General features: G+C 49.3%; 1 protein-coding gene and 1 long non-coding RNA gene across 2 annotated transcripts in view; one reads left to right on the forward strand and one right to left on the reverse strand.

Moving 5' to 3' along the window:
* The window catches only part of nrp2a (neuropilin 2a), a 54,277-nt gene that overhangs the window by 25,719 nt on the left and 4,909 nt on the right, over nucleotides 1-23,649 (forward strand). The window contains 19 exon segments of the mRNA XM_034609509.1: nucleotides 1,103-1,258; nucleotides 1,871-2,040; nucleotides 2,613-2,768; nucleotides 8,946-8,981; nucleotides 8,983-9,091; nucleotides 10,791-10,966; nucleotides 11,329-11,508; nucleotides 11,593-11,737; nucleotides 17,375-17,455; nucleotides 17,640-17,672; nucleotides 17,675-17,689; nucleotides 17,692-17,742; nucleotides 20,551-20,603; nucleotides 20,605-20,637; nucleotides 20,640-20,714; nucleotides 20,716-20,773; nucleotides 20,776-20,822; nucleotides 21,343-21,439; nucleotides 23,190-23,222. Coding sequence (XP_034465400.1) covers nucleotides 1,103-1,258; nucleotides 1,871-2,040; nucleotides 2,613-2,768; nucleotides 8,946-8,981; nucleotides 8,983-9,091; nucleotides 10,791-10,966; nucleotides 11,329-11,508; nucleotides 11,593-11,737; nucleotides 17,375-17,455; nucleotides 17,640-17,672; nucleotides 17,675-17,689; nucleotides 17,692-17,742; nucleotides 20,551-20,603; nucleotides 20,605-20,637; nucleotides 20,640-20,714; nucleotides 20,716-20,773; nucleotides 20,776-20,822; nucleotides 21,343-21,439; nucleotides 23,190-23,222 — 1,704 coding nt within the window.
* Nucleotides 9,912-21,798, reverse strand: LOC117775939. Its single transcript, XR_004616363.1, has 3 exons — nucleotides 21,473-21,798; nucleotides 17,766-17,770; nucleotides 9,912-9,962 (listed from the first exon to the last, which is right to left on the reverse strand). It is a non-coding gene; the product is annotated as an uncharacterized LOC117775939 (long non-coding RNA).

A 23,649-nucleotide genomic window follows, 5' to 3' on the forward strand; every position in this document is an offset into this window, starting at 1 on the left:
CTTCAACCCCCCTGAGGAGCAGCCCTTTCCCATGGCCCTCTCCTCCCTCTCCTCCCTCTCCTCCCCCTCCTCCCTCCTTATCACCGAGCACTTCCTTCCTCCCCCGGGTGAGTGAGAGTGACGGCCACGCTCGATGATTGATATCAGGTTTGCGTCCAATGGGAGGTGCCGAGTGTTGCGACAGCGGCCTATCAGCTGGGATCAGGAAGTGGCGAAAAAAAAAAAGAAGAAGATTTGAGGATAATATCAAGGGCTTTGATAGTGACCGCCATCGGGTGGTGTTCGCCACTGTGGCGCTGTTGAAAACCACATTAGTGATGGTGAGTGCTTCATTTCCCACCTCGCTCGTGTTGACTTCCTTTTCTCCCCCTCCGCCCCTTTCTTTTAAATATTAAGACGAGAACTGAGGATTTGCTCTAATTATTCTATTTTCGGTTGCTAAAAAGGGATCCGAGTGGATTTAAAATTCCAATTATAGCCTTGAATTCGGTAGCTTTGATAGCTGAAAACAATTTATACCATTCAAAGTTGTGAATTAGGGGGAAATTAAAGTGTAACCCAGTTCCAGGGAGCCAAGTCCTCGGGCGTGCACGAGGGATGGGAGACGAGATGGAAGGGTGAAGAATTTGCTGTCTGGCGAGGGAGCTACTTTTGAGACTATTGTAATCCTCACTGTGTGTGTGTGTGTGTGTGTGTGTGTGTGTGTGTGTGTGTGTGTGTGTGTGATCCCAGTGCAGCTTGCATTAAGGCGGGGATTTCTATCCCCCTGCTGGGCGCTAGCTGAGACACACATGGCAGATGGAGGGATGGACGGGAAAGAGAGGGGAGAAAGAGGAATGATGGGAGGAAGAGAGACGGGGGGGGGAGGGCATGCTGCGACTCATTAGACAACAATTACTGAAGCAGCGTGGATTTCTTTTCTTTATTTTGAGCGGAGGAGGGAAACAGGTTCCTGAAGTAGCATCATATTAGAAAAGGAGTAAATACAACCATCACCTTTCTGGTTTATATCTATTTTTTTTATTATAATATCCTGTTTAGATGATGTAAAAATGAAACTATTTGAATTAAATGTTGTGTATTTATGTGTGTGTGTCTGCAGTGGCGCCTCTGATTGGCCGGTACTGCGGAACAAAGATCCCCCCAGAGATCCAGTCGTCCTCCGGCCTGCTCTCCCTCTCCTTCCACACCGACATGGCCGTGGCCAAAGACGGCTTCTCGGCCCGCTACAACATGACGCACAAAGAAGTCACCGACTGTGAGTGCGAGATAAGTGTGTGTGTGTGTGTGTGGTGGTGTGTGCGTTTGTTTGTGTGTGTGTGTTTTTTCTGCCTTCAAACTCTCTCTCTGTGTAGGTTTGTTTACCTGATTTCATTCCCGTCTCTGTTTTTTCTCTCTTTCAGCAGTTTCTCCTCCGTCATCCCTGCTGACACTCATCTTTCTTTCTTCATCTTTCACTCCTCTTAGCCTCTCGATCTTTTCAGCTCTCTGCCTACTTTAATGCTATTTCAATCTCAAAGTTTGCCCTCACCCCTCTCAGCTTATTTTGCTCCCTCCTTAGGGAGCGCGGTTTTCTCAGACCCAGACTCTCACTATTTTCTTTTAGAATATAAATTAACTTCACCTCAATTTACCTCGGCTCACCTGTTGGGCAGCTCTCCGTCTCCTTTCCACCCGCTTCTCTCTGTGGATTTATCTTTTTTCGTCTCTGTCTTCAAGCTCTACGCTTAGATCTTCCTCTGAGTCGCTTTAAAAACGACTCTTTTCAACTTTTTCCTTCCTTCTTTCTCACAGCTCATTTTACACCTCGAGTGTAAATCCACGTCCACAGTTAATCCTCTGCCTTCTCCCTCTCCCTCCTCTTCCACAGCGTTCCACTGCAGCATGGCACTCGGGCTGGAGTCGGGCAAGATCAGCGACGATCAGATCAGCGCGTCCACGACCTTCTACGACAGCCGCTGGTTGCCACGGCAGGCCCGCCTCAACAACGACGACAACGCCTGGACGCCGTCTGAGGACAGCAACAAGGAGTATATCCAGGTGTGTATGTGCCAGATCGCACGGCAAGTTTATTTCTTGTGTTTCACGTACGTTTACATTTAAAGAAATGAAACTCATTATGAAGAGAAATCTAAATCAATATTATTTTCATTTGCGGAGGACAACACATGTAGGGGAATTTGTCTCGTACACACACATAAAGGAAATGGAGGAACTGTGAACGGATGATAAGGAAGTGCTTCTGTGCTCTGAATCTTTCCTGTCTCAAACACACAGGTTCACGTGCATGCACACACACACACACACACGGGCGGCGAGGAGCCGGTGATTGATGAAGGTGCTCTTCAGGAATGCATCCGAACATTGCGCCATTGATCTTTGCCTGGAGCCTTCCTCCCTTCATAGATACAACAACATGCACACACACACAGACACACATAGGCTTCCTCAGCAGTAGGCCACAGTTGGAGTCCGTCCCCTGCTGTCTGTGTGACAGATACTCACAGCAGCTGGTCTGTTTCTGTTATCTACATCAACCCCGAGCCCCATAAATCCCTAACGCCCAACATTCTGTTGCTTTTCTAATCTAAATTCTCACTTTTTCCTCCCAGGTCGACCTCCAGTTCCTGAAGGTTTTGACGGGCATCGCCACACAAGGCGCCGTTTCCAAGGAGACGCAGAAGTCCTACTACGTCACCACCTTCAAGCTGGAAGTCAGCACCAACGGGGAGGACTGGATGGTGTACCGCCACGGCAAGAACCACAAGGTAGGTTCTCACACGCGGAGGTCGAACGAAGCAGTGAGGTGGAGAACTTTCTCTGACCCTCATTCTCATGATGTGTTCTCCAATAACAGGGTTTTGTTGTGTTGCTTCCAAAGAGCCGTATCAGTGCACGCAGCATTCCTGGAAGAGCCTCTCCCCGTCCCAGCCTGTTTACTGAATCATGAACCCAGTCATGAGGCGGAGAAAGAGGGAACGGGAGGGAGGAAGAGATAGAGATAGAGATAGAGAAAGCTGGGGGGGGGGGCTGACAAACAAGAACAATGGTGTCCTCTATGTGCCCTTACCCACGCTTGCAAATTCATCATCTCTTTCCCACCCCACTGCAAACACACGCACGTAAACACACACACCTGGGGTTGTAAAGCCACGGCAGGTGTGGACGCAGCGAGCTGGTGTTAAAGAGGAGCGTTAGTTTGTGGAAGTGGAGGCGTGCGATGCCTCATTGTGGGCGTCGTCTGTTGATGGAGGCCTGCGTGTTAGTGTATATACAGTGGTGGTTGTTGCTGTTGTCATTGGGGGAGCTACAGTAAAGCCCGTCTCTCCGGGGGATTCGAACTCTGTCCCTCGTATCTAGGTTGAGGTCAGGAAAAATAGAGAGTGGCGAGGGGATGGGGGGGTGGGTGATGTGCGGCTGGGGGGTTAATCCACATGCTTACCCGCACAGACCCCCACCGACCCCTCCCCTCCTTCTGCGTTTGCTCCTGATTGGTTTGGGTGGGGCCGGCGGGGGGGTTATTTGATGTGGAGATTATTGAGCGAAACGTGGATTTGACTTAAAAAGTCAACATCTGTGCAATTTATAAGACGCCCCCCCCCCCCCACACACACACACACACACACACATTCACACACGTGCAATATCCACAGGACCCCCTCCCCCCAATACACACACACTTTAAATAACCTCTGGCTGATCTCTCTGTCTGGAGATCGGTGCGTGTGTGCGCATATCTATATGATGCGTGTCCGTCTGTACCGTGTAATCTGAGTCCTCTAATCCGTCTGAAACCGTTCAGACACTTTCAGATGCATCAACATGCATTTGTGGAGGGAGATTGCCTCTTTTATGATTTTGAAAGTTGAAAATCGATTATGTTTTTAGCTTTTGCACCAAGAATGCACAAGTCCGGAGGGAAAATTATCAATAAAATATAGTAGGGTTAGTGTTAAAATTATGGATTCGACAGAAAACAAAAGCCTAAAGTGAATGTTTCAGTCCACACCCAACTCCAGGAAATCCAGGAAATAATGTTTAATACTTTTACTAATGGGACGTTACATTATCTACATGAAAACAAAGAAAAGATGACTCAAGTTTCGCTTAACATCTGCGATTACGTTGGCTAAAACTCTCTCTCTCCGATCGCTGACAGTGATGAATGGGTTGGACTTAGGAGGGAACGCATTTCACGAATTGCACATTTCCGGAGTCCCGATTTCAGCCTGGCCTAATTTCATAATGCGGAAACTGTCGATCTCACCGGCAGCCAGGTTCTCGTCGGGTCTCCGCGGGCTGCACTCGAATCTTCCGTGACTGCTAATCCACCAGTCATGTCGTACAAACTCCCAGTTAGCTCGTCCTAAGCCCCCCGAAGAGCCCTTAAGTGGTTGAAGCTCAACTCTCGTCGGGGGGTCCTGTAATGACTGGGATTTGGTTCGACTAATTGTCATTTAACAGTGAGCGTGAAGCTAATGTCGTTTTGAGAGAGCGTCGGTGATGCACAACACGTGTGTGTTTGTGGAAGGTTGAGCCGTGAGCTTGTTTTATTTTTTTATTATCGAGCTCATTGATATTCGTCGTCGAGATTTGTGTCCTTATTCGCTGTGCTCACAAAGACAGAAGGATTTAATGCCAATAAAGTTTATTTTATTGAACGGGAGGCCAGCGTTGAGAGAGAGAGAGAGAGAGAGAGAGAGAGAGAGAGAGAGAGAGAGAGAGAGAGAGAGAGAGAGAGAGAGAGAGAGAGAGAGAGAGAGAGAGGAGCCATTGTGGGAAACGACGAAGAAATGAAAGTGTCATGTGAGAAAAACACCAGCACCGCAGATCGCAATCACCTCAGTCACACCAGCAGACAGGCTCTGGGTGCACACATGTGTTTCTGCGTGTGTGTCTGTCTGTCTGTCTGTGTGTGTGTGTGTTTTCTGACTCCCTTTCTGCATGCCGAAACACTTTCAGATTGACGCCCGTGTGACTTGTTAATTCTAAATCATACAGCTCGCATATGCAACTCATTACTTGATGTGACACTAGCACACTGAGGGATTGCATATCTCACACATACACACACACACATTTACACACACATTTACACACAAAAACATACACACGTGCACTCACAGAAATTAACATTAAAGACACACTGTCTGACTGTGAGGAAAATCCCATCAGCCCCAGTAGTAAGGATTTTACTGAAAAGCATTGTGAGGCTATGCTAAATCTGTTCAACACACACTAACCTGGGAGAGGGAAAGTAGCCCACACAGCATTTGTGCTTGCGTCACACTGTGTCACACACCCACAGACACACACTCACACAAATTTTGTTTTCCACTTACTCATTCTTCATGCACACACACACACACATTCTCAGAGAAACAGCTGGAAACACTGGTACAAAGTGGAAGACTTCAACATAAGGTGGTGTAGAACAATTTCTAAGGATCACCGCTCCCACCTTAGCATGCACACTCACGCACATACACACACACACACACCTCGAGCCCCTCTCGGAGCCAGTAGTGGAGAGCGGCCAGCTGGAACCAGTTCCTACTGTCAACATCTTCATGCCGAGAACCGAGAAGGAGAGGTGGGGGGGGCAAGAGAGGACGACGTCTGGGGAGAAGATGGGGAGGAGGGAGGTAATGGCCGGAGAGAAGGAGGGAGACCGAGGGGAATAAGTGGAGCAAGAAGCTGAGGATGAGGAGCGTAATGGACAGACAAAGAGACTGGGATGGGAACAGAAAAACACAGCCGGGCGATGAATAATGTTTTGCACCGAGCTCAGCGCTTCTCCCCGTGGTGCCATCATGCTTGAGGGTAAACACTGGCACAGGAAGGAGACGTGTGCCAAAAGAACAGAGTGAAAGCGCAAAAAGATGGTGAACAAATGATGTTTATATTTAAACCACAAATCTTCTTCACTCAAACACGATGTTTAGTCAGATCAGGATCTGTTTGCAGGTGTCTTTAGACAAGGTGTTTACAATAACACCGCACTACCGGCGTTCGCGGTGACCTCGTTCTCCCGCGAGGTCATGAATAGTTAAACAAGCACGGTGCCTGTGTCGCGCCACTGTCCATACAAACCAGTCTGACCGGCACATGTGTGTGTGGGAGGCTTTAGACAGTGAGTGGAGCGTCGTTATATTTTAATGACTCTCCCCACTGGCGCACACACCACAACATGACAACGTTAATTATTCAGTGCACCTTGCCTACAGGTCACGTGAGGCGGCGGGGCTCACATACACACACATACATGAGCAGGGGGGGGGAAACACGCCAGTCGTCGGGCAGATTATTGAGGAGGCCCAGACTGCAGACTGGTAGCTGCACAGACAGACGTGTTATTGTCTCCTCACACATCTATGAGTCAAACATGCTTTTCAACCCCTGGACATTCCCGCTTAGTCAAAAAGTAACCACGCTATCAACAAGTTAGTCAATGACCAACCATCTGCTTCCTGCGGCCATTAACCTTTAACCTCGGGAGTAATGGCGCCGGGGTCAAGAGGGTGACCTTTCAGGTAGCCCCACAATAGACGGGAGGAAGCTGAGAAGCTGAGAAGCTGACTGACAACTTCTCATTGTCTCTCCTGCCTCTTGAAGTTTGTCCTCTCCCTCCGCTCGCAACCAAGAAAGAGAAATGAAGGGTGTCTCTCGAGAGCTGGTGTGTGTGTGTGTGTGTGTGTGTGTGTGTGTGTGTGTGTGTGTGTGTGTGTGTGTGTGTGTGTGTGTGTGTGTGTGTGTGTGTGTGTGTGTGTGTGTGTGTGTGTGTGTGTGTGTGTGTGTGTGTGCCATATTGCTTTTATCCGAAGATGAAAACTGAAAAGCAGCTGGCAGCATTTTAATGCACCGTTTAGTCATTTTGAAAAGTTTTGCACATTGTACATCTCCAAACCTTCAACTTTTTTTAGTCAAACTGTTTATGGTTCTTGAAAAATAGCCATTTATCCCCAAATTTGTGAAAATTGAAACTTTCGGGTCACAGGATGCGTGGAAGCTTGAATTTATAACGTGATTGCAATTTAGTTGAAAATTGAGGAAATGCCTTATGATGAGATAAATACCCGGATTGACTGTTTCCTGTTCCAGTGATGAATGTCTCCTTTCTCTCGTCCTCCACCTCTCCCTCCCTCCGTATCCCTCATTAAGTTACTGTCTATCCACTGGCCTCCGTTCAACCTTTGTCTCCCCTCTGCTCATCTGTTTTCCACTATCCCTTCCTCGTGTTTCTCCTGTCCGCTCCGTCTCACCCGCCTCCTGCTGCTCTTTGTTTCGCAGTAAGAATATCTGCGGGTATCGTTGAAGAGCACTCCGTCTATTGTGCGAGCGTGCGTGGGTGTTTGCGTAACCCCCATAAGAGCCACATCCACCGCCCGGCCTCTATCGTCAATCTAGCAGCAGATTCAGGCGGAGATAGACCCTCTTATCTGTTCAAACACTCACGCTGCTTTGTATTACCAGTGTCAGCTCCACTTGATTAAATCAGGGGGGGCCGGGCCCAAAATCAAATAAAACCCCTCCAGTCGGATTTTTGAAGTCATATCACTCCCATTCCTGCTGGTTATGGAATTCCTGGTTTTTGAGAGGCATGTGCCGGATGGGGGATGTTAAATTTGGGTCGTTTTGCACCAATATCGCAGGATAATATTTTTCCAGATGCTCTGTCTCTCATAATGAAAAAACAACATTATCAAAAGGAGAGTGAATCAAATTTTTAGGCGACGGGAGAGCGCGCTCTAGGTTGATCATCCTTGCGCTTGGATTCGAGTAAAAGAAAAATCATGTTAGCCCCTTTAATCTTTAATTCAGCTGCTTGTAGCCGTTGTCTTTCCATCTTTCCGCTGCGTCGCGTCTGTGATGTTTATTCGACGTGTTCTCCTCTGATATCCGCCGTTCAGCGGAGGCCTCTCCTATCTGCCGGCCTCGTTTCGACCACAGACGGAGAAGTGAATGACACTTAACCCCCTCAGACGGTTAAAAGGACGCTTCCTCTGCTTATCTGAGCGTGTGCGTCTGTGTGTGTTTTGCGGTTTCCTGTGGTTGTCCTGCCTCTTTGTGTGTGTGGTTTCAGTTAGTAAACCACCAAGAAGAGGAAGAAAGGCATATGGGGGTGAGAGCGGAGGTGGGGAGAGATATCAACTGTACAGTCCTGAAGAGGGGATTTAAGGGGGAGGTGTTGAGATGGAGGGATGTGGTAAAGAGTGGAGGGAGGAAGAGGTGGAGATCGAGGAGGAAGTTATTTGAGTTTTGGGAAGTCCTCTTGTGTCTCTGAAAGAAAAGAAAGGACACCTCGTGTCTGTCATTCAACGTCCTCTTCCAACGCCCTTCAGCGCCACGGGTCACGTTTCTGACCGCCCCGGTTACATTCGCCCTCCGACCCCTGCCGCCGCTTATTAGCGACTGGAAGGAAGGGAGTGGTAATGTAGACGCAAATGTTGACGCTCCTCAGGAAGAGAAGTTCCCCTCACATCCTGCCCACCTGGACCAGACTTCCTGCGGCGGGCCGGTCATGTTTGGCCGCGTCAGGTCACGTTCTCCGCAGATTCCTATGACCACCAGCATGGAGGTGAAGAAGTGAAGCGAGGAGGAGGAGGAGGAGGAGGAGAAGGAGAGAGGCAGAGAACACTCATCCATCGTCGGGCTTTCCCAGCCTCCCAGCGCCGAACCTTTGACCCCAAAACACATCGACAGCTGGGCTTGTGACATCGGATCTGTGTTTGGGTTGTCTCCGGCTTGTCCGCCCTGCCACTGTGTGTGTGTGTGTGTGTAGCCATGCGAAGCCTTGCACTGTGGGTGGGGGGGGGGTAGAGCAAAATCTGTGTTTGTGTGTGAGAAAGAGAGAGAGAGATAAGACGGTGCAGGCACTCGGGCATGCAGGTATGTACGGTACAATCTCCCTCTCACAATAACCAACCTCTGTCTTTGTCTTGTAGATTTTCCACGCCAACACCGACCCGGCCGAGGTGGTGCTTAAACCGCGTGCCGCAGCCAGTGTTGGCCCGCTTCGTTCGCATCCGACCGCAGACCTGGAGGAACGGCATCGCCCTGCGCTTCGAGCTCTACGGATGCCAGATCACAGGTGCGTGCGGCCTCAACTCTCTCATCCCGCGTCACATTTTCAAAAACAGGAATACGGCAGTTTCCTGCTGCGCCCTCCGGCTCCGTCTTCTCGTTCAAGGACATGTTACCGGAGGTGACGAGAGAGAGGGAAAATCCTTTATTTGTCCACTTGGGGGATTTGGGGATTTAAACCAGCAACATTGTGGTCGGCGGCCTGGCTTTCCCCATTGTCTTGCGAAGAAAAAAATATGTTTTGAACGCTAAATATAATTTGCTTTTTAAGACTTTGAACATCAGCAAAAAAAAAAATAGCTTCCCAAAGCCTAAAAGGAAACACACATTCTCCCTCACACATGCATGTGTGTTTATTCTCCCTCCCACGCTCCCCCTGCTATCTTTTTAAACATGGCAACCCTCGGGCTAATTAAAAGAAACTGTGACTCTTTGATTCTTCCTTCCGAGGCTCCACAGTGTCATTTCCCTCTCTCGACGCTCTCCCGCTTCTTCTTCTTCTTCTTCTCACTTTCTCCGTCTCCAACTCCCCCAACGGCGCCTCGCTTTCCCTCTCGTGGTTTCACTTTTCCCGCGCGAGCTCCTCCACGTCTAGAAATGAGTCCCGATCAATCATTCATGCCCCCCCTCCCCCCCCCCGCCCGTTCACTCTTACATCAGAAACTGTGATTCGCCGCAGCATCAACAGCTGCTGCGCTGAAGCAGCTATTTGCCGTAACAGCGCAGGTACATGCACACACCGGCGGCTTCTAAATATAGCAGGTGACCTCAAAAGCAGGCACGCCCTTTGAAATGTACACAGACAGCACACACACACACACACACACACACACACACACACACACACACACACACACACACACACACACACACACACACTCGTATACACTTCCTGTGGCTTTTATTCATTATTTAAATCTCCTGCTTTTGCAGTGACATAACAGCATGAAACTTTGATCTGGGTTCTCTTAAAACCGTCAGCACAACTAATGTCTCCCCCGCTGCCTTCCTCCTGCCCTCTCTCGCTTCCTCCGTCTCCCTCTCTTCCTCTTCCTCTTCCACCGCCCCCTCCGCGCTCATTCCGCCTCCCTCTCAACCATCCCTCTCTCCCCAGCTCCTCGAATTATACCTCTCTCATCCCCTTAATCCTTCATTTCCACCTTCTCACACTCCCCTCCCCCCTTCAGCAAGTTACTCTCAACTCACCCATCCATATCTGGACGAGTTCCATTTCTGCTTCCGCATATATGTGGACGCTCCCTCAGCTGCGGGACGTACATTAAATGTGCGCAGCCTAGTGAACAGCCAGGCTATTGTATGGAATATAAAGACACAACACAAAGAATATAAAGACACAATGCGGTGAACGACACATTTAATAGACCCATTGTGTTTGTGCGAGATGTGAAGTGCATGAAGTGAGCCCATTCAGCATGAGACTTAACATGTGCTTTCATATCAGCTAATGGCTCTAATTGCATCTAGTGTTTTGCTCCACGTCTCCTTTCCCTCCCTCACTCACCCTCTCATGTTTGCTCTTAACCCTCTGTAGTGCAAATCCTGCGGCCAAGCTTAACAGCTCCCAGGTGGGAATATGTGTAACGGCGTGTGTTAGGTCATCACAGGGAAATTCTCTCCCCCCCACCCCACAACCTCCAGAAGGTTGAAGGTTAAATTAATCTCTGACCTCTCGCCCCCCGCTCCAGACGCTCCGTGTTCGGACCTGCAGGGCCTGCTGTCCGGCCTGCTGCCCGACGCGCAGATCTCGGCGTCCTCCAGCCGGGACATGGTGTGGAATCCCGGCACCGCCCGCCTGGTGGCTAGTCGCTCCGGCTGGTTCCCCGCCCCTGCACAGCCCCTGGCGGGAGAGCAGTGGCTGCAGGTACGTACATTTTGGCAATAAGTTCATCATGACACTTTGTGTGTTTTGATATGAATCACTCTTTACGTTCACTTCCACCTATGAAGGCGTAATGGAACACAGTATAGGAGATTGCAGCAGACTTGCCTGAGTGGACCCCAGACAGAATAACACATTATAGCTAATGGTGGTAAAAATGAGTAAATGTGTCATTTGTTCAGGGTAATTATTTCTTACACTTTCAAAATAGTTAATATGTAACAAGGAGCATCTGTAAAATCTTGCTTCCACTTATTGCTCAGAGCTAAAACCATGCGCACAGCAGCAATTAAACCATAACCCTGTGTTGTTGGTTGTCAGTGATCTAAATCTAATCCCTTCAGGTGGACCTAGGTGTGCCCACGACGGTGCGTGGCGTGATCACCCAAGGAGCGAGGGGAGGAGACGCAGGGAGCGGGGCGACCACGGATAATCGGGCGTTTGTTCGCAAGTATAAAGTGGCGCACAGCCTGAACGCGAAGGAGTGGAATTTCATCATGGACAGCAAGACGAGCCTGCCGAAGGTGGGTGAGGGAGGATGTGGAAAACGATGCTGTTTGTTTTTTATTAAGACACCAGTTCAGCAAACTATCTTGTTGTATGTGCAGATTTTCGAGGGGAACACGCACTACGACACCCCGGAGCTGCGTCACTTGAGGAGGACGGTGGCCCAGTACGTCAGGCTGTATCCAGAGAGGTGGTCTCCAGCGGGGATCGGGATGAGAGTGGAGATACTGGGCTGTGACCTTCCAGGTAGGACGAGTATTTGAATGGTTTTATGTATGATAATGTTCTGCTTATAGTAACCCTGGCTGAATAATTCGCCGCACACTGTAATAAACTCCAGAGAGCGATCCGGAGCTGAATGGACCTTGAGGAAGGTGGCTCGCCGGAACAGTGAGGCTGGCATTAGAATGCATGACAGTCATTAGAGCGTGCCAGAGGGGGAAGGAGACACCCGGTGTTGGCAGAGAAATGGAAAATGATAGTACAGTCTCAGATTCCTTCCTGATATCTGCAAGAGACTGCGTGTGTTCGACTCCCTGTGAGCTTCTACAACAACGTGTTTGGGAGTGGACAGGGTTCGGTTTACAGGAATGCGTCCCCGCAGAGAGGGAGCGCTGGTTTCCTCGGCTTCTCCAGCGCGGTCTGCTGTCCAGATGTGGGGTCGTGCATTCGGCGACGCATGTGGACGCTCACTGTTTACCACTCCCTCCGTGCCTCTGCAGGACGGTCGAGGCCGTACAGCACAGCATGCTCCGCGCAGACACCACACACTCAGAGCGCTCGCACACGCCCCAACAAACCACGAAAAGAGATTTAAACGTACACTCTCACATTCACACACACACACCACAGAAATCAGGCCTCTATAAAAGCCATACCCTCATTGTGCCGTTGTGTGTTTGTGGGTTCGCATGAGCGCAGATGGCGTTTTCTGCTCGGCAGTGGAAGAGAGATGAAATATTAAGAATGGAACATCATCGTTTTGACCTCAACCACATCTCTAGAAACAAATGTACATCTGCCATTTATATATATATACACACTGCTTCTATATGAGTTGCCACTATGAGGCGGTAATGATTTATGTGGTCAGTTATTGTCTGTTTTTTGTCAAACAATAATCGAGAGTAAAAAACAATACATGAGTGAATAGAGCTTTCCATATATTTCTGTATCTTTTATTTATGTTAATGTCCATTTAACGCTTCTTCCGTCACACTTAAAACGTTTAGGAGCGTGCATAGTTCTCCTCAGTTATACGGATATTAGCACGCTGTAATAAAACTACAAACAATGCTAATGTGGAACTGAAATACTGATGTACTTCTTACCTTATTGAAACCTGCAGGAGCCGTGCACTCAACCGCTGAATGCGCTTGTCATTTAATTTATGAGGCAGTTTATGAAACACCTGGCGCTGCTGTGGCTCACCGGAAGTGATGTGTTTTCCTTGCTGACTGATGAGTGACCCTCGGGGGGGGTGCGGCTCAGGAGCGACCCCGACCCAAAAGATCGATGCAAAAAACGAACCATCCCTGAAAAACAAACCTCGGGGGTTACCACTCGAGTGATTTTTATCAGATAAGAGCAGGGGGGGGGGGGGGCTTCTGCAGGACGGAGAATTGCTGTTCAGGGTCACACATTGTTCGCAGGCCTCCGAAACTCAGCAGGGCACAGAGGACGGCCGCTGACATCCTGTGAATCATTCACTTCCCCCCCCCACACACAAACGATTCACTTCTCTCTGTTCTGTCCTCGTTCTTTTTAATCTTTCAGATTTACAACAAAAGGATATCTTTTTACCCCAAATCTAATTTAGTGCAGTTCGAGCATTGCAGCAGCTGCTCCCACAATAAAGCAGAATAAGGCTCGTCACTCCCCCCCCCTACTCCTACACATGGTTGCAGTTTTTTGTTTTCCCACCCTGAGGCCCGGTGCGTGGCTCCATAAATGTTTTTGTTCTTTTTTCGTTACCATGCCTCCTCTCCTTCTCCCCCTCCTCCCCTCTTCCTCTGTTACTCATCACTTGCACCTCTTTTCTATGCTCGCTCCGTGCTGTTGGTCCCGACTCCTTCTGTTTCCCCTGATTCATTTGCAGCTGTCTCCCTCTCTCTCTCTCTCTCTCTCACACACACACACACACACTCCTACCATGACGGTTTTTCTCTCGTGTGTGTGCTCCAAAAATGTATGGGCCCGGGAACGAAAGTTTGAAACTGATCTGTGGGAGGGAAAAAAAAGAAAAGACAAATATCTTCTCCTTCTCTTTTCCAGATGGGATCATTTTATTCATGGGAGCACTCACAGATACGTACACACACCTGAAATGTGAACCGCAGCTCACACTAGTTTTCTGACGTCGTACAACAATGGCGGCCCCCGATGGAGTAAGGCAAGGTTAAGTTTATTTGCCGGTATATCATTAAAATAGTTCAAACCATTATATAGTTTAAAGTTTATATATCAATTCACTGTTGGTTATGTATTCAAGGGTGCTGCACTGCTGCCATTACAGCTAGAAGATTGTCAGGGTCAGCCGTGTTTTGTGTTTACGCTCGGCGTCAAGCGTCGTGGGACGAAATCGAAAAAATCTCGACTTCCGATTTGTCTGGAGCTCTGTTCTGTTCGTACATGTCACGTCTTCGTTGCATCTCATTTCGTGCAGCGTGTGAACAAGGTGTGATCTGAGTATTTAACCCGACAGAATATCAAACAGTGGCCACTTGTCTTTCCCATCACGTTCTTTTGTGGTGTACGTGCGTGCATGCATAGCCATTCATCAGCGTGAGTGTGTGTGTGTGTGTATGTGTGTGTGTATGTGTGTGGGTCGGACTGCCAAGTAGAGATTTACAGAAAGGCTTTCTACATAATTGAAGATTTTTTTTTTCTTCTTCTCTGACATAATGCTGAGTCAGATTCTTCGGGAGTGAGCGATATCTCTTATGCAGAGGGGGTCGGGCCGTCGAAAAACAAGCCATCGCAAACATTTATCCATGTGTGTGTCTTTGTGTAACTTCGGGATCATGCACAGCTGCAACTTTGTGTGTATTTGTGTGCGCATCTCCATTATCTCTGCCGGCGGTTCCCCTGGGTCCACTTCTAAATGTTGGAGTCTCATCCCGTGCATGATGATGACTTGCATCATCACCTGCAGCAGTAGACACATTATGTAAGACAACAATCCGCCGCAGAGGGACTTTTCCTGCAATACAAACATGCACACTCAGGCCTGCCCGTGCACACGTGTGTCAAGGAGCAGGTGGGCAGGTTGCATATGTTCGCGCACGCTCTCACATAAACATGCGCACCCCCACAAAACGTACAAGTCGATCCCATTCCCCTTGCCCCCCCCCCCCCCCCCCCCCCCCCCCCCCCCCCCCCCCCCCCCCCCCCCCCCGACACTTCTGTCACACGCTGGAAAGGTCAGCACATTTACACTGTGACAAGGCTTGACCTTTTGAAAAGCATGGAGTGCTCGGCAGCCGGGCGGAATCTTAATGGGCGGACTCGCTTGCGCGTCTTGTGTTTGTGTGTGTGTTTTAGTTGTATGCACACCGGCACCCAGGTAACGTGCAGGCGCCGTGTTGGTTTATATTTTTACCGTCCGGTCCCGAGACTTGACTGGAAAGGTTAGACTGGAATTAAAAAGGCAAACACCAAAAGGCAAACAAGGTAGAGCGAGCGCAAGAGAGACCAAATAAAGAGGAGACGGGGAGCGAGAGGTGGTGTTGCATTTAAAACGCAGAAAGGAAGGAAGAGGGCCGCTTCCCTCGCTTTACCTTTCTGGGAGGCCGGCAGCGATAAGAGTCTCATTAGGTAGTTAATGACCGGCATAAAGGACGTGACATTACCGTTGGGTTAATGTCAGAAGCTGCTGCCCGCTGTGGCCGACCCTTTCATGTTTGCCATTTGTCCAGCTGGGGCGCCCTCGTGCTCGTGTCCCCGGGACGTTCCCTTTAAGCGGATCAATTGTGCATCACGCCGCGTTTGTTGACCCTAGCGCCTTTTATACTCTTTGAATGATAAAGGCAGCAATGCAAGAAAGAGGGAAATGAACAGGAGGAGGCTCGAGCACATGAGATCAACAGACGTTCAAAGTGTTGGAGTTGTTTGGATCGGCTTGGATGTGACGAGGCAGGAGAAGCCGACAAAGGAAATATGATACGAACCCACATGCCCATGTCAGCGGCCATTAATGTCAAATTAGTGCAAATGTGTTCGACTGCGTGAAGCGAAATGTGACAAAAACAAGTCTCTATGTAAACAAATGTTGTTAATGACTATGAGCGCTGATTATACAGGCAGAAATTGTGGGGAAAATCCGACTACACAGTTAATTCACATGATAAATGTGCATCTCTGCTTCAGACGTGACCCAAACTCCCACAACGCACCAGGGTTGACCCATCTGCTCCTAATAACGCCACGCTTTCTCCCACTTCACATTCCGGCTGCAGCCTGCTCGACATGTGTGTGTCTGCGTGCACATGTGATGTGTTTTAATGGGTAAACTTTTGGCTTGTTGATGCCTTTGCGTGTTGTTTACCTTTGTTTATGACGAATGTGCGTTTGAATAGATGTTAAGGGCAGGGAGAAAATCATACATTTCGCTCGGTGCTTGTTCTCTCGAGCTTGCATGAGTTATGGAGTGAGAGACACACACACACACACTGACACACACATAGGATGGAAAGGACGGGAGATGGAGTGCATGTGCTGTGTATCCTCCCTGACAGCCAGTGAGTGGTCCCAGAGTGTGATCATCCCGCGCAAGGTCGAGGGGAGTTTGTTAGACTCGTCCATCCATCAGCCTCAGCGCCAGGCTTTCTGCATGTGCACGAGCACATGTGTGTGTGTGTGTGTGCCCGTGCATCTTGAGCGTCTGCATATTTGAGTCGGTGCTGGGACGGACCACTGACGCCCGCTCGAGCACCCAGACTGTGACGGGGGGGGCCCTCTAGGGTGCTCCAGGGGCTATCTGTGTCTGCCTCCGCCTGGCTCTCTGACGCTCTGGGTAGGACGGCCGGGTGGAGACAGTTCGACGAGAGATGCAGTAATTCCAGACACTGACCTCACACTCTCCACATGCACTTTAATTCACCCTTAGTAGGAACACATAGACGTGGTGTTTATTGGCTTAAAAAGAATCTGGTTTATCGGAACAGAACTCCCTGATTCTGTTTAAAAAACGTGAACCTGAGCTGTTTTGGCGTAAGAGATTAGTTGCGGGGGGGGGAAAGCGTGGGAAACGGTGGATCTGCCATTTTTACAAGGGGTTATAAGGCGAAGAAATAGTGCACCACCGATGACTGCACCGTCATGCTTCGCACAAAAAAATGTTAGGGATCCAACAGCTTTCAAAAATAATTATAATCAGTTTGCTTTGCTTTTGAAATCATGAGAAAAGAAGCAGAATTGAGAATTATTACAAAGCACGTATATACCTCCAGGAGCGTATCAAGGGACTTTAGGGGCCCCAGGCCAAAGTTTCCCCCCGATAAACATATAGCCTTCAAACCACAAAGCTTTTGGCAGAAAGTTAGTGGCATGGGGCTAGGTCGGGGGTCTTGTCCTTCTTGAAGTAGGGGTGCTGAGGGGACTGTGTTACCCTGCTGGTGAGTGGCTGTAACTGCGAGGCAGTCAGCCCATTCAGCCTCCCCTGTTGCAACGCCACTGCATTGCTTCTTTCTGCCTTTGTTCCTAATCATTTCCTCTCCTTGTCCACGTTTCCTCACCCTCCCTTATTTACGACACGGTGGGGAAATAATAGCAATGTGAATAACCCCTTAAACAAACGTTAGGTGATTAATGCATCCTCTTTGCGGGTCGTCTGACATGTGAGGATTGTTTCTGACCTGCGATGTGTTGTGTGTGTTTCCGCAGAACCCACCACGCCGGCTGAAACGGTCACGCCAACTCTGCCTCCCAACACCGACACCACCACTGTCCCCATCACGACTACAGGTGAGAGTGTTTTACATGAAAGCAGGAGAATACAGGACGAATGAGCGCTATAGGAGGCTGTAATAGGAAGATGAAAGCCTCTGAAAGGGCCGTGTGATTCCCTCTTTATCTGAAATGACTGTGATTTCTCATGTGCACTCTGGCTCCTCGCTCTTACGCTGCCTTTTTCCTCCTCCTCCGACAGCGGGCACCTCTTCTTCATCAGACAGCGTGTGCGACTTGACCACGGCCTGTGTGGTGGACGCACGACTCCAACGCCCCTCTCTTCTGGTCCCTGCACAGCCACGGTGAGTCTCCTTGCACGAGTCACCGCATCTGTCTGGTTCCACATCATATTTCCCATCGGAGCTGACAGACAGGGACCTGCAGGCGTTGAATGCAGCCTCTCAAATGTTGTTTTCGGTTTCTGTAGAAGCTTTTATGTATGCATCTGCACGCGGGGACTTTCATTTGGGTCCGGAAAATTGCACGGCCACAACTGCGTCGCGTTTATTGATCAACTTCACTGGGTCTAGACTCGACTCTGTTTTCTATAATTAAATGGAGTTGTTCTCCTTGCGCTGAGCCCCCTTTTTTTTCCCAATTTGATTAAAATAATTCCTTAAATTGAAACCGGTCTAATTTAGCCGCAGCGCCGTCATGCCCGAGCGAGTGAAAATGAACCGAGGGAATCGGAGGGAAAGCGCCGCCACCGCCGCCGTGTCAGGCCCACACCCCCTCACATGTGACACGGGCCTCTGTGAGTCCAACATCTCAGCAGGAAGAGGTTAAGACCCAGTAGCTCCAATTAAGTTCAGAGCAGGAGATTCCAAAGAGGAGCCGTCCCTTTACTACCCCTCCATTACCCCAGGCACATCCCAGTTGGGGCTGTGTAGACTTCCATCTACTTAGACACTCCTTGAAGAAATTATTCATTTCCCCTCATACGTACCCAAGGATCAAAAGTGCAGCTTTTGGCGTGTTATTAAAAGCTACAGAAGACATCTTCCTGCTGGGTTTAGGAGGACTTTTTTTATACAGCACTATTTATAATGTTTCATAGGCAGGGTACAGGGGTTTTATCCCAGCCTCGTTTTAAAATTCATTGGTTTTGAGCACTGCTTCTGAAAGATTCAGCGATTCTCCAGCTGGTTTGAATTGAACAAGAGGTTCAGCTTGCCTCCCCTTTTTTTCCGTTGGATGTGTGATGTCACCTGGGTTATGTTCAGCGGAGCAACAGATCTCAACAGCAAAGGCAGACGGTTTCCTGAAGCGTGACCTATTTAGGTCATAACCGTCTTTGACAGGAGGGGGGGGCTTCAAAGCCGCGTCTTTCATCACGGCCGGATTGGAAAGGTTGCGTAGATTAGTTCAGGTTGTGGCTTTCATGTATGGAGTATCATTTCCAGCCGTTTTTTTAAACGCCACGCCGGCCTTTGATTTTTCCCACTGATGTCAAAGGTCGGAAATCTTAGCCGACGCGGGATCATTATTTCGCCGCTATCGAATCGCTGTTTAATCCTCGATAGGATTCCTTTTCCTCACGTGACCCAGAGACTATGATCTCCTCACCTCAAAGACCTGAGTAATGAAAGCATTCATAGAACACAGAGCTGGAAGTAGCTGCTGTATATTATCTGGCTTAATAAAACTGTGCTAACTAGGCTTCATAGATTGAGTCCTTGTTTGCGTCTCTCTGCAGGAGAACGCTGTGAAGTGGATTAATAATGCTCTGTTGTGCCGTGTACGCCAAGGCTGTCTCGATTATGAGCTGTCCTGGCAAACAAGAGGCACAACAATGGGGGGGGCTCGCTGCGAGGCGCCGCGCTCCGACATTAGGCAGAGACAGCGGAAGGAGGCTTTGGTGCACGCGTTAGAACGAGCGATAAAACGCCTCATGGTGTCGCCACGTTATGTTTCACTCCCGCTCGTCCGGTGTCGTACGCAGGCAAGGAAAAGGGCCGAGGGACTCACTGTCACAGGCGGCGTCTGAAGTGTCACACACAGGCAGAGCGGGGCGCATGGCGGGCAGAGGGGAGCTGTCAAGTCGGAGGAAGATTTGTCCCTCCAGATACCGCTTGTCGGAACGGCTGGAAGGACCGTACAAACACACACACACACACACATAGAGGGAAAGGTTATCAGCTCAGTTTCTCAATATGTTGTGTATGGCAGCGCTAAAAAACACACACCCCAACTGGATGCTACTGTTTCAGGTGAGAGGAAGATGAGACAAAATTTGTGGTTTTACTGGGAAACAGCAAATGGAAAAAGACACACACACACACATCTCCATGATAAAGCAGGTGACTTAATCTGCAGATTGTTGATACTGGACATTTTCCCACAGGGCCCACTTAAGAAATTCTTCACCAGACGCCTCATCGAGTTCCTCTCTCACACACACACACACAGACACACACACACTCATGCATACTGTACAGCCGGCTCACCAATCTCACTCCCTCACAATGGAGTTCATGTCGGCATCCAATTTGCAAACTAAACATCCTCTGGTGTAAACAAATGCATTTTGTTGGACTTTTTTCCGTTGTTGAAGTCATTTACCTGGAAGGGAATGAATGAGGAATAGGCCCCGAGGGTCTTGGCTCGAGTTCTGGTTGCGTTTCACATACAGATGACGCTCTCTTCTCTGGCCGGACCCTATTCTTCTGCGTGTTTATATTGGTCATATCCCCATTGTTTCACGCGACTATTGTGCGATGTGGCGTTCCTGTTAACAACAGGTGATTAGTCAAGAAAACAGATTTGTACGTGCAGGCATGTGTTCACGTCGGCTTGTGTGTGTCATGATTATCGATGAGGGCTGTGTGTCATCGCAGCAGCATCCATTCACAGTGGATATCCAAAGTCTACACAGCCTCGTTTTTATTGCCTCGAGGGCTGAAATGAAAACCCATTAAATCAAGCTCTTTTTTTTTTCACCAGCAAATTCAAGGTTAAACAAAACTCGGCTCATTTTTGTCAATGTGCTAAAAATACTAAACGGCATAGTTGCACATTTTGAGAACCTTCGATGCCATTTGTGTTTTTACTTGGATTTCTGGGTCTTTCTTGAGTATTGACCTCTCATCTGTCTCGCTCCCCTTCTCCAGAGCTCAACAGCTATCTCTACATGGACGCCAGCCTGAAGACGGAGCAGCAGCAGCAGCGCCCGCCTCGTGAGCCCCGTGGTGGCGGCGGGAAACCGGGCCCCCTCTGCCTCGTCTTCTCCTACCAGCTGTGGGGCGAGGCCCAGGGCCACCTGAAGGTGCTGCTGACGGGACGCCCACAACGAGGAGACCCTGCTCTGGACGCTGACGGACGACCAAGGCGTTGTGGAAGGAGGGCCCGCACGATCCTGCCTCGCTCCCCGAAAGACTTCCAGGTAATAAACCCTCGTTTTTAGCTGAAATAAGAACTTGAATAAAAGTTTTACTGTCTCCCCAGAAACTGAAATGTGCCTTTAATGTCTTTGTCAGAGTAGGTTAGAATGAGATATATTCTTCTGAGTGCACGAAGGCATTAGTTTCCCTCTCTTTCACCTCAAGCCGGGGTTTGTCTTCATATTGTCCCTGTTGGCTGCGTGATTGTTTGGGGATCGCTGTGCATTTGTCAGAGACATCACAAGCAGTTAATGTTCTCATAAAAAAGTCAGCCGAAGAAGCTTGCAGGGAACGGGAGGATGATTGCGAGTAGTGCTGAGTGCAACTTTGAAATCACAGGCGCTGTATTAACTTTTTATCCATTTTCTCCTCCTCCTGCTGCCTGTCCCCATTCTCAATTTGCCTCCACCCCTCTGCTTCCCCCCCCCCCCCCTGCCTTCATCCTGTCTCCCTCTTCCTCTTCCTCCCCTTCTTTTCAAACTTTTTCTCCTCCTCCTCCTCCTCCCTCGTCGGTTGCGGTAGGTTGTGATGGAGGGTTTCTTTGTGCACGGCACCAGAGGACACATCTGGATAGACAACATCCACATAAGCTCCAGCACCCCCCTGAAAGAGTGTACACGTAAGTTGCACACACACACACACACACACACACTTTGGTGCTTCACATCAATGCATTTCTAAGGACAACTCTTTGACTGACAGCCAAAATCGTCGCCATCCAGGAGAATATTGAAAGATAAACAAACACACACACACATGCATGCATATACACACACTTACACACACACACGCCCATTTGACCCACCAGCTCTGTCTGATCCTCTGTCAACACCATCGCCTCATCATCTCGCCCTCCATCAATCTGCCATTCCCTCTATTTCCATTCCACCTCCTCCACTTTTAGCCTTAAGGTCCCTTGAACAGTGACACACACATGCAGGGATAAACACCCGCCCACACACACACACACACACACACACACACACACACACCACCCAGTTCCTCGCCCTCCCATCCCAGTTTCAGAGACGGCGTCTCTCCTCCACAGAACCCACCAAACGCAGAGATGAAGCAGGGAGGAGTGGGAGGGACAGCGTTTACTCCTTCACAATAAATAAAAAGAAAAGAAAAGGAGAATAGGAAAACTAGGCCATAAACGCCCTGTGGGCCCCGGCGATGCTAATCTATGTTTTATTAGATTTCTCTTCTTCTCTTTCTCTCCTCTCCTCCCTGTATCGCTCTCATTCTGCCGTCGTATTTGTAAACAGAGCTTTTCCCAGTCCGTCAAAGGGAATTATTAGAGAGGCTGTTTCCCAAGCAAGTTTTTCTGGGTGCCTGGTGTCGAGCCGAGCGCCGGCGCAGCCTCCTTAATCTGGCCCGAGCGGGGGGCTTTGGAGAGGGTCTTAAACAGATCAGAGACCGAGCCGGGGGTTCAAAGCCAAAAACCTGCCGCACATCGCTTCTGACTGACGTCCAGCATGCAGGAGCTGGACCGCGGCGGGGAGAAGAAATGTGTATTTATGTGTGTGTGTGTGTTACGTCCCTGGCTTATGGCAAACACTTCTGCCTCTGCCTGTTTGTGTTCTATCATTCATTTCTGCACGTGTGTCATGAGAGTCTTGAGAGAGTCGAAGTAGCACCACGGTTTTGGAAAGCAGAACCGACAGCCCCACACACACACACACGCCACACCCCCCACCCCGCTTCCATGCTGCTGCGTTTCCTCCTTTTGCCACTCCAGAGCATGCTGGGATGTTGCTTATCGCCCGGCGCAGTCGAGTTCTTCACAGTACGCTGGCGTTCCCGCCAAAAGGCGCAAGTTCCCAAGTCGGTTTCCCTTCTCTCTTTGTTTCTCACCCTAACTCCCCCCGACAAATCACATGCACGCACATGCGCTACACACACACGCAACAGTTCTTTGTGTTCGCGTTCCAGGCAATCAAAGTGAAGGTTCTGCTCTGTGCATTCGCAGCAAGCCACATGGTGCCAGCCCGCTCCGCTTTATCTGGACGCCACAGATAAACAACTTGAAATGCGTGAACTTTTGCGAACACGGACGCACACATGCGCGCGTAGTAGCCCGATGCGCTCCCCAGCGTGGTCCATCTCCAAATCCCTGCTCGTGCTCTTCTTTTAAACCGAGTTCTAACCAAGGAGCTGCGTTAAATGCCATAATTCAAGCGAGTTATCCGAGGAATTAACTCGAATTTCCTTAGGAGGAGTTTTGATAGTGGAGTGACATTTGTGTGACATTTGGCTGACTTTACCCTCGTGTTTAAAGTTATCTAACAGCTGCCTTTCCTCTCTCCCTTCTCTCGTCCTTCTCTTCTCTCTGTGTCTGCCCGACTCTTCCCTCTCTGTCCTCGCAGAACCCTTCGCTGCATTTCCTCCTGAAAACCCAGGTGAGTTCCACCTCGGTATGACGTCACTTCCTCTCTGTGGTCATGCTTCCTGCTCGTTGGTTTGCACTAGCCTGCGGTTTTTTTGCTTGGCGGCACTAAGCTCCCCCAAAACAATCCCAAAAAAAAAAAAAAATGTCCTCCCAGCGACAACACAAGAGGCTGGAGCCGCCGTGATTCCTGATTAATTAAACTGCATTCATTTTTAAATGAGGGATTCATGGCATCATCAGCGGCATGTCGCATCACCAAACGAATACTAAAAGACTAAAATTATTAAATTCCCCAACACCAGAATGAATTTCGAGTTGAGAACCAGATTATTCCAGTAATGTGCTGTAGTTCATTAGTTTTACCTTGTCAGTCTCCGCGGAAACAAAGGATGCATCTCGAAAGAGCAAAACTGTGTGAGTCAGATATTTGAAAAGGG

The sequence above is a fragment of the Hippoglossus hippoglossus genome, chromosome 2, assembly GCF_009819705.1.
Source record: "Hippoglossus hippoglossus isolate fHipHip1 chromosome 2, fHipHip1.pri, whole genome shotgun sequence".
Lineage (NCBI taxonomy): Eukaryota > Metazoa > Chordata > Actinopteri > Pleuronectiformes > Pleuronectidae > Hippoglossus > Hippoglossus hippoglossus.